This window comes from Larus michahellis, chromosome 5 (genome assembly GCF_964199755.1).
Source record: "Larus michahellis chromosome 5, bLarMic1.1, whole genome shotgun sequence".
Lineage (NCBI taxonomy): Eukaryota > Metazoa > Chordata > Aves > Charadriiformes > Laridae > Larus > Larus michahellis.
In genome coordinates, this window is record NC_133900.1 from 86,572,398 (window position 1) to 86,583,504 (window position 11,107).

The 11,107-nt window shown below is 50.8% G+C and overlaps 1 protein-coding gene across 2 annotated transcripts in view; it reads right to left on the reverse strand.

Moving 5' to 3' along the window:
• The window catches only part of GALNTL6 (polypeptide N-acetylgalactosaminyltransferase like 6), a 459,205-nt gene extending 448,936 nt beyond the window's left edge, over positions 1-10,269 (reverse strand). For both annotated transcript variants that reach the window (XM_074588461.1, XM_074588460.1), the window contains exon 1: positions 9,489-10,269. In XM_074588461.1, coding sequence (XP_074444562.1) covers positions 9,489-9,626 — 138 coding nt within the window. In that variant the 5' untranslated portion in view covers positions 9,627-10,269. The remainder of the gene's footprint in view (positions 1-9,488) is intronic.
• Between the last annotated feature and the right edge of the window lie 838 nt (positions 10,270-11,107).

Below are 11,107 nucleotides of genomic sequence, written 5' to 3' on the forward strand. Positions count from 1 at the left end.
TGTGCGTAAAGAGGGTGGGGAGGAAAAAACAAACCAGAAATCCACATTTATTTAAAAGAAAAAAAAAAAAAAACAACAAAAAACCAAACACAAACTGGAAAATGCCAAAGACACTGTAGACTGTGCTGAATTTATACTCATAAACATACGCTTTTTCATGCATTTGCAAGGTGTCTTTCACAAAATCCTTCCACTCCTACCAAGATTGTTAGGGCACGTTACATCAAGAAAAATAAACTCCCTCTCTCTGCAGGAAGCAAAGATGGTCTCCCACTGCCTCCTGCCCATAAACAAACACACAGAGGCAGGCATGTGTGTGTGTGTATACATATAAAAACAAAAGGAAAATCTCAAAGCCCACACTAAAAGCCATTTCTGAAGAATCTAGTCTACTAATAACTTCTTTAAAATGCACTGAAGAGTCTCAATACACTGAATTTTAGTTTTAAACTCAACTGGGTAAGGATTTTATTCTCGTAACTCCCAGAACAAAGGCTACAACACCACAAGGACGGGGCAGGTTTCCCCAGGACCGTGTCTGGGGGTGACAGCGTGCGCGGGCACTCAGCGCCCGTGTCCTGGGCCCGCTCACCAGCGTCCGTCCGTCATGCGCATCCATTCCAGGTGCAGGAGCAGGTTGCTGCTTAGCAGGATGCCATCTCCTTTTCCCTTCTCCCAGTACAAAATACTGTTTTTCTTCATTGCTTCTGAAGGAGACATCTGTTGTGCGTCTTGAGCAGTTGAAGAAAAATTCCTCTCTGCCTTGTTCGTATTGGAGCTGCTTCCATGAAAGCACCTTTCCCTTCAGAGCCTCTGCGGGGGGTCAGCACGTGAACAGCTCTTGGAATTTCTGAGCAGTAATCTGCTGAGACACCACCTCGGTTTTATAAAAAGTCAGCCTCACGTTAATGACAACTCTTTGTCAGGCAGTTTCTCTCTACGCTTTGTGTACGGATGGCCTCAACAGCCCCTCGGCATCTTCACTGCTCGTGGTGCATCCCCTCCTCGTGCGGCGAGGGGCCAGGGGAGACGGGGAAGGTGACACGAGGCTGGGGACCACATTTCCACCGGGTTTGGTTCCCAGCCCTCTGCAGCCCTGCTGCTCGCTCCAGGAGCTCCAGAGGTGCCCTGCAGTCAGGGCAGGGCTGTTCACAGGGCTCGAGACGCACTTTCAGCCTTGTTTTTAAATTCCATTGGTGTACAGAGGCAGCTGGAGGTGAACACAACTTCACACTAGCAAAGCACAGGCTAATACAGATGTTCCAGCTGCACATTCGTTGGGCTTCTCTCTCTTAAATGCATTACTTTAGGGAAAACGGAGAGATAAAACCACTTTTCTCCCAGACTGCTATACAGATCAAGAAGTGATACAGGCCCAAATAAAATCTGACCGTCATTAGGAGGAGTGTCTCCATGTACTTGCAGAAACTCCCACCACTTCACTATCACTGGCAATCACGTCAAGGATGCCCTTACGCTGAAAAAGATTTAATAATCTGATGTGAAACACAGGTTAAATATACTGCAGGAATACTTTGCTGTGAGGCTTTTGCATGTCATTTTTGAGTTTTCTGCTAATTTTTACAGCCATCCCTGGTACTTTTTATGTCCGTGCGTGCTGTGTCTTTAATGATTTTGTAACTTTAGTGGAAAATTCGTTACTAAATATCATAAAAGTTCTGGATTTACATTTTTATACTTGTGTTATAATTGCAAAATTTGATCAGCAATTTGACTGTCACTTTAGTTTATGTTGAGCAATTCTGGAAAAACAACATCCGTTCAAGCCTGTCATTCATTTTGCATCCATATCAAATGCAGCTTAAAATGCAGTCATTTATCAGAGCCTGAAAAATAGCAATATATTTCTTGTAGGGTGGCATTAATGTGTCTTTTTCACGCATTCCCCATGCTAATGTGAAACTACCACTCTGTAGAAAAAGCAATCTAAAAATTTCCAAGAATCAAGCAATCCAATGTAATAATTTACCCAGCAATCAAATGAGATATCAAAAACATTAAAGAAGCTGAAATGTGTTTTTGAAAAAACAAAACAAACAAAAAAAAAAGAAACAGAAAGGAGAAGGAGAGAAAGAGGCAGGAGATGGAGGTGTGCTGCTATGTTGAAAGTAAGGGCTTTCCCCACTGATGGGCCACAGTAGGTATTTTGCCTCTCATATAAAAAAAAAGTGTGAATTATTTCCATGTATTGCATTCTGGGCAAGACAGATGATTCGGAGCTGGGGAGCCACGGAAGGACACTGGTGCTGCATGAGATTTGATGCAATTTACAGCCTCTTCTCAAGTTCTCTAGCTGTGGCCAACTACTGCCGCATCTGCGCGGGCTCTGACAGGGACTGCCAACACCTTGAGATGTTGCAGGTGCCGGTATCTGTTGGAGCTTCTCTTATGGGTGGGACCCTCCCAAACCCCCCATGGTTTGACCTTGCCTTCGCCGCCGCCACAGTGCCAAGCCCCAGCAGCATCACCCAAACAACTCGTTACGGACACAACTTTCAGGACGCCTGGGACTGGATCACAACACAGAAAGACTAACTGCCTAGGACAGACAATTCTCTCATCTATTCCTGCAATTCTCTTACCTAATGCAAAACTGGGAGATTTTAATCACGGTGAGGCAAAACCAGACGGGCTAATAGACTTCTCTCGCCCTGCAGAAGCTGTTAGCACGGCAGGAACACACAGGCAGGGCCTGTATTCCCCAGGCCTCGGCTCTGAACAGACACAGGGAGCCCTTCTTCATCGACACCAGAACTTGGCACGGGCTGGCTATTACATCTTCTTGCCTGTTCGAAGCATTTGTTTGCGTTCTCCTAGTACTTAATTTATAGAAAACTATTTTCGGAGAGCAACAATAAGCAAACAGGCTAAAATTTTCTAAACAAACTCATCTGTTATTCTATTTTAAGTACAAGTATGAAAAATTGTGCTTCTTTAAGCAAATGAGCGCCTTAAGTTAGTCTGATAAATCTACACTTACACACTTCAGTGAGCAATCCAATTTCCAAGGCACCTGTATTAACACTGGTGTCCTGACCAAATTCTAGTTCAGATAATTACTCTGCCTGGCTAAATCTCTTAGCAGTATCGCAGCCGTCACAAACTGCTGTATAGCACAGAAGTAAACTGTTGAATTGACGTTGCATCTTCAGCACGGAATCAATGGTTTACCGCTGACTGATGAAACCTTGAGGTCGTACGGGCCAGACTGGCCGGTCTACTATGTCCAATCTGCACTGCAAATTTGTGTAGGTTTGCTCTTCTATAGCGTTTTGTCACAAAGAGGCGGGAAAGGATTTCTCTGTTGAGGACATGTTTTGAGAAAGATCACCTAGCCAAGCCCATCGCCCAGCAAAACTCCTCCAAAGGTGACAATTGTCAAACCAGTTTGAAATCAATGAATCAAAATAGAGCTTGACCTTAAAAACCCGTTTACACTGGAATTCTCAGAAAGGAGTTGGTTCAGCAGGTTTACATCTCCTAATAAAGCCTTTTCACATTCTAAAGAAACACTAAAAAAACTGGAACTGCTATTTCTTTCATTCAGCGTAACTTGGTCTCCCGACAGTGAGGAACATTTACGATAGATGTAGGATTTTTAGCTTGGGATTCTTGAGCTGCATTGTGTTTAACTTGTCAACCTCCGCGTTAATTTCTTTCAGCCTTATTTAAAGTAACCAAACATGCCTGCTCCTGGCCCCGATCCATCCAAACAGTGAGAAAGAGCTCCATCCATAGGAATAGCTCAGTTTTGCTTCAGTCCAAAGCTACAAATGGGTGCATCGGCGCATTGCTGGACAAAGACCGTAAGGTACCCGTCCAAGCATTAAAAAAAATTTAAAATTAAAAAAAAAAAAAAGCTGAATTGTTCTTTCTTCTCTATATGAACAGACAGATGCCTACCCACAGGGTGGCATCTCGGGCACACGCCGCCCTGCTCCAGCTGGGATGTGCCCAGGGCACCGTGACGGGTCCCCGACCCAAACACCGCAGCGACACCCCCAGCATTCCCCGCAGCCGCAGACAGGGAGGTTTGGGTGAGAAGTGAGCAGCGTGTCCCAGAGAGGGGACAAAACACAGCCTGGGTGTTCATCACCGAGCAATCCTGCATCCCACAGCTTCGGTGGGACCACGGGGCCCCCTCGTCCCAGTCCTTCCCTGGGCCCGAGCGCTGGCCTGCACAGAGCCTTCCTCACCTTGTGCTGTCATTCGCATCACTCTGAAATCACTCTGCGTAGAAAAACAAAAAAGTCACTACACGCAACAATACTAGCTGAAATGCATTACAAATGATGAGTTAAATGGAAAGAAAACTAAATACAGAAACCAGCCCATTTTATCCTGTAAGATATACTCTGTTTAGTAACATTCCTGAAAATTGGTAGGTATTAAATTAACCACAGGAGGGCTCCCTCTGGTATACTGAATACAACAGAAACATACTGCTAATTGCCAAAAATAATATTGTATCTTAAAAGTAACAAAGGTTTTAGACCTCAAACAATATTTTCCTCAGTAGGCTCCAATATATACAAGGGAATAAAATTATACACGAACAATGCCGATAAAGAAGTGAATTACAGAAGCGTTGACTGTATGACTGTTAAATGGCAAACGCATACTGCCAATGCACCGCGTTTTCAGGCACTAAGCTCTGTTTTGCCGTGCCGCGTAGGGGGGGCCGTGGGGCTGACCCCCGGCACAGTGATGGCCCCGGGGGACAGAGGGCATGGACCCCAGCAGGCCCCGGATGATGCTGGGGGGAAACACAGGGACTTGCCGGGAACAGCACAGCCACAGAAACGGGGACACTCAGCAGAGAAAGCGACGCTTCATTTCATCAGTGTTTTTTACGGTGGGCCACACACTCTTCCTAAATAGTGCACAGTAATGTCAGCAATAGTCAGGCAGCTGCTTTTTTTTTTTTTTTTTGTAGACTCAGGCCTGTTTGTCACTCTATACTTGATTTACCCCCCTGCTAAAGAGAAGCAAAACTCTCCCCCCGCCTCACAAGTGTGTGGCGAGAGCAAAGGCGAGTCACCGGGACAGCGGAACCACCTCCACGAGTCACCGTCGGTGTCTGCCGGAGAGAGGGGGCTGGCTGCGTCCTGCCCAAAACACGCTCAGCACAAGATTTTGTCGCTGCTGAAATCAACGGGAAAAGCAAGGGAAAGACAGCCAAGTGGGGGAAAAAGAGAAAGTGCCACTTCCCAGGTGCAGCTTTCACGCAGCCCCACAAACACAACTCACCAGCCCACGCTTTGCACTGTGCTGGCACCGACAGGCAGCAAAGGGAGGCACCTCTCCTGCAACTGCTATGATTGTCAGAACCTGTACAAAACATCGTGCTTTGGGGTAAATTTGAATTTTCACCTTTTTTTGACTTCAGAAACCAATGACTGTTAGCAAGACAGATTTCAGGCAGAAAACGCTCCCTGGATTCAGGAGCCCAGGTCAGGACTTCCCCAGCCCTGGAGGGCGGATTTTGTCCCGTTAGCCAACTGCAACACAGGCCAGCCCCAGCAGGTGCCCACACCGGGAGGCTAAAGTGGCTGCGCCAAAGCGTGAGTGCAACGAAGCCAGAAATCTCTTGTCTCTCCTGGCCTTACACTAAAGCACTGCAGTGATACACCTGTGAGTACGTACCGCAGAGCATCTGTGACTACGGGATGCTGCTCTTCAATTTTAAGTCAGGAGATTTGACGCCAGGAAGCAGGAGGTGACAACTGCATTTAAAAAGTCCCAAATGCAGTGGAAATGCCCCCAGGGTTCCATCACTAGACTGCCCTCCTTTCAGCAACCACGCTGGCATCCCGTAACAACAGGAACACACACGCCTCACACCACTTTTCACCAAATGCCAGTGTTACAGGCAAGCTGCTGCAGGAAAGCTGGCTCTTTTGCATGAAGTTACTTTTCATATATTGGAAGTATATAAACAGACAAGGACAAAGCCTTACTGTAGCCAAGTAAAGTAGCACTAACTTCAGATAGCCAGGGTTACATCCTACTGCTTGTACTGCACTGATGCTTCTCCTCCACAGAAAACAAAACTGAAATTAGAAGTTTTATCAGCATAACTTAGTATCCAAACACCCCGGCCTTGGGATTTTGTCAAAAGAAGAGATCAGACAGGATACCTATATCTCATACATAATATTTCAGTGACACACACCCCCCCCCCCAAAAAAAAAAGGACAAAGTTAAACTAACTAAAAACTGTAATCAAAAGTCAAGGTGACCATAATGTGTTAAGGAATTTATAAGATTTTTATTAAAAAGGCAACAAAACACCCTGTTCAGTTTCCCTTATTCTCATAGCACAGCAAGGGAGACTGACTGGAATTTAACCAGAAATTGATTATATTTTTTCTTCCTCGTTGTATTTTTTCCTTTTACTGTCAAACTGTATTTTATGGAGAGCTTGCTGCTCCACGTAACTCAGAACCTTAATACCTGTACCTTTACCCTTGAAGTTCCACTTGTGATACACCAAAAGTAAATAACAATTAACAAAATATAAAGATCAACTCTATCAAGTTCACAAGTGAAAACCTCAGGAAAATATGGTAGGTTAAAAAAAGCCATGGTAAGTTTGTGTGAAACACTTAGAGGTTAATAATGCTTATAGAATTAACGTACAGTGATCAAAATCATTAGCGCTGTCTGAAATTAGGGTTGTCAATACCACTTTCTCACGTTTTAATCTTTCCTAAAGAAGAAAAGAGCTTCTCCGCCCAGAAACAGAATCTGCACGATGCAAAAAATACTCTTCTGTAACTTATTTGGTCACCTTAGAATTCCTGGGTAGCTCTAAAGCGCTCAAGTGCCCTCTTCGAGGCAGGGGGAATGAGACAGCCCCCAGGGGACACCGTTCCACACACCAACAGAAGACGCTTGCACCCTGCACTGCTTTTGAGCAGCGTCTCTGCTTACTGCTGCCAGGGTATCAAACATCCCTCCTCCGCCCCGCCGCCGGGGCGAGCGCTCGGGCGCTGGGAGAGGCTGGCAGGGCGGTCTGGGGGCGTCTGCTTCAGCAACGTGTGGGAAAGCTTAATTTGCAACTACTCAGAAAAATCAGGACCTCACCATGCCATCTCCTCCAAAAAACCCTGAAGATCACTAACATTAATTTAATTGCTACTGAAACATGATGGCATGTTCATAAGCCTTACTGCTGAGGTCAGAAGACCAGTAGACAGGCATTTTGCCCACGGGGGCAAAACCATCTCAGCCGACGGCTCCGTCACCGAGGGCTCTGCCCCTCTCCCCACAGCCCTAGTGCCCTCCGCTGCCTCGTCCGTGACCCCACACCTCCCGTACCCCGACACGGCCTTGGAGCGGGTCAGAAGAGTCTGCTGCATTTCAGTTAACTCACACTCTCGTTAACTCACACCAGCTACTGAGTGACCAAACACCTCAGGGGCAGAGAGTGGCTGCTCCGAGTGCTGAAGTTCTCACATCTCCTACTAACTTCATAGCAGGGAAAAAGCTATATTTCCATTACAATACTACTCCATGATTCCTGTGTTGTCTTTTCTAGTATGACCTCATTTTCTAGTGTAGTCTCGAAGAAACACACTGACCATCTTCTTACAATTTCCTTTAGATTTAAAAGAGTTGAACTCACAACTTGCATCTCAGCCCTTATTCCCCGTATGCACTTTGGGTTACAACGCACACGTCAAAGAGTACCATAACTGCATTACCAGCCTCCACCTCAGCCTGCTCTCCTCACCAGGTAACACCATTGCCAACATCACGGCAACCCTGACGGCGATAGCGGAACTGTGTTAGAGTCAACTGTAAGGTTCAAAGTTTCATTGCTCATTTGTATTGTCTTCCCATTAGACAGTTCCACTACTGCTCAATTAGTATGCAGGTGGGGGGAAAAAAAAAGGAAGAAAAGAAAAAAAAGGGAAGGTAGTAAAAAGCCCCTTTCAGAAAACCTAGCATTCAAAATTTGCTGGGGTCTCATTACAAGCCTCAGCAGCCCCTCATGTATGCTCAGCCCCTGTATCCAAGGGCCCCTTCCACCATCCCATCCATTTTATCTCCCCTGGAGTGCCATCCAGCCATGCTCTACTTAGGGTGCGCTCTTCAGCTTGAGCAATTCCAGCTCATGTCAAGGCATGGCTTTTTTAAACAGCCTCGCAACAAACACGGAGATCGTTATTTGCATTGAACACCTTTGCTTTCCTAAATCTCAAAGTAAAGCAGAAACTGCAAAGATGACAGTCTGCACCTTGTAAACTAATGACAGACACTTACGAGTCTCTTTCAGCAGAAGTTACCTCCAACTAAAATCTAGCACCTGACACCTACTGCATTTTAAAACCCTTGGAAAAATAAAGCAAGCTTCAAATCACGATGCCCTCCCTAACTTCCTCCCGGAGCGACAAAGTATCTTCCATTCAGCATATTTCATTACCCAAAGTTCCCATACTCTGGAGGACTAACTTCTGTAAAGGATAGCTGTATTAACACAGAATCACATACGTTATCGTTCAATTGAAGCCGTTGACTTAAACACATTTAGTATGGGGAAAGCGCATTATATACATGGGTGATGACCCTTGAAATTAAGACTACTAATACAGCAAAATGATACACGATGCTGTCTAATACACTAACATGAAGGCTACGAAAGTGGTAAACAAGCTAAAAGATCAAACAATCCCATAATTTCTTACTAATGATCTATGAAAAATTTATATTATATTTAAATTACACTGACAATTAACAGTGTAGGAGCACAGCGCTCCCTAACAGAACAAATACAAGCTTTGGTGGACATTTAAAGCACCGCGTTACAACAACTCCCTAAAACTAAACTTCGCTTAGCGCAGGTCGTGCCGTGATTTACGAGCCCCACGCAAACCCAGCGAGTCGAAGAATAACTTAGCAAAAAAACCAGCTTGTGCCAACTGCTGCTATTAATAACGGCGACCGAGGCGGCTGCAAAGCGGAAAAGCGGCGGAGTCCGCCGTGCCTCGGCCCGGCACGGCGACACAGGGCGGCTCTGGGCGGGGAACGGGCCGGCGCTGCCTCCCACCCGCTTCCCCGCAACGAGCGGCCACAACGCCGAGGCGGTCGGTCACCTCGGGGAGCCCGAGCCGTCTCACGGCCACACGCGCCGGCGCAGGGGCTATGGCGGCCCGGCAGCACCGCGAAGTCGCGGTAAAAACTCCACTTCTCCTGGCGGCACCCACAGACCGGCACGGCCCCGCGGCCCCCCGCGCTCCTCGCTTCGCCCCCAACTTTCTCTCCCCACACGCACGCCCCCCCACACAGCGCGGCGGCCGGACGAGCGCACCCGCTGCCGCGCCGCCCCGCGCCCCGCTCCGCGCCGGGACCCCCGGGGGCGGTGAGCGCCGGGGCGGCGCAGCGGGAGGCGGCAGCCCGCCGCCGGCACCGGGGACCGCGGGGCGGCGCGGAGCGGCTCTCCCGGGCGTCTTCGCGCCTACCTGCGGCTCGGCGGGCTCGGCGGGCTTCACCAGGTGCTTCTCCTTGTAGAGAGCCCAGAGGCCGATGTCGGGCAGGAAAATCAGCGCCGCGGTGAAGAGCAGCGTCATTTGCAGGAATCGCTTCTGCTTCCTCTTCATGGCCAACGCCGGCTGCTCCGGGGAGGGCGGCGGCGGCGCAGCCCCGGCGCGGCGGGGACGGCTCCTTCCCTCCCCGCTCTGCCTCCGGGGCCCCGGCGCCAAGCGCAAACTTCGCCCGCCTCACGGCCGCCCCCCTCCCCTCACGGCCGCCCCCCCCCGCCTCTTCACGGCCGGGCGGGGCCGCCCCTCGCGGCGGCGGCGGGGCCGGCGGCCGCTCCCCCCGCCCCGGCGGTGCCGCTGCCGGGGCAGCGCATGGGTCCACCTGCGCCCGGGGCGGGCGGCGGCGCTGCGCACGGGTGGGGGAAAAGGGGGCGCAAAAAATTTAAAAAAAAAAATTAAAAAAAGAAAAAAGAGGTGAAGCCCCACCAGCCGAGCTCGGCAAACAGCGCCGCCCCCGGTGCGCGGCGGCTCCTGCCGGCTCCGCGGGAGCGGCGGGGCTGCGCGGATCCTTAGGCCGCCCCCCGCCCGCCCCTCCGCGCCCGCGGCGGGGGCGCGCGGCGCCGTGAGCTCATCGCGCGCGATCCGCCAAGTTTAAACGGAACGAGGGAACGGCCCCGACACCCGCCGTGTCCCCCCCACGGGCCCGCCCCTCTCCCAGGGTCCCATCCGCCGCCTCCGCGCCCCTCCGCGTCTCTCCGCGCCGGCGGGCGAGGCGGGCGGCGGAGCCCCGCGGGGCAGCGCGGTGCGGGGCCGGGCGGCGCCGCCGCGCAGCGGGGCCGGGGCCGGCAATTCCCGTTCCGGTCCGTCCTCCGCGCCGCTACGTGAAGCGCGGGGGGAACGGCGGCCGGGGCCCCCCGGGCTCCCCCGATCCCCCGAGCCGCCCCCGGGTCCGCGGCTGGGAGCGGGGCCGGTCCCGTCGCCAGCTCAGCCCCGCTCGTTGCCTGGGAGGCGTTGGGCACCCGGCCCGGCGGGGCTGGTGGCCCCGGGCGCGGCTCTCCTCGCCCCGCGGGCGAGCTGGGCGGGGAGCCGGGGGGAGCCGGCCGGGACCCGGGGCACCTTCAGCCTCCGCGTGGCGGGGAAACCGGTACCGGGCTGGGAGCGGCTACGGAAAATAACGGTACATCTGACTTCCACTTCTTCTGCCCTCACGCGAAAAGCTGTCGCTTCAGTTACGGCCCGTATTTCTGTCGGTGGCTGAAATATTTCTGAATGTGGGTCTAAATCCTGGGGTGAGAACCCTCGTTCTGTAGCCAAAGTGTGTCGCTGCCCATGGCGAGGCGGAGTCCTGGCCTTTTTCTCTTCACCCGAGGAACAGGACAAGAGGAAACGGCCTCAAGTTGCACCAGGGGAGGTTTAGGATGGATATTAGGAGCAATTTCTTCCCGGAAAGGGCTGTCAAGCATTGGAAGAGGCTGCCCAGGGCAGTGGTGGAGTCGCCATCCCTGGAGGGATTTCACAGCCGGGCAGACGTGGTGCTGAGGGACACGGGGTAGTGGGGGTTTGGGCAGGGTTGGGCTGATGGTTGGACTCGATGATCTGAA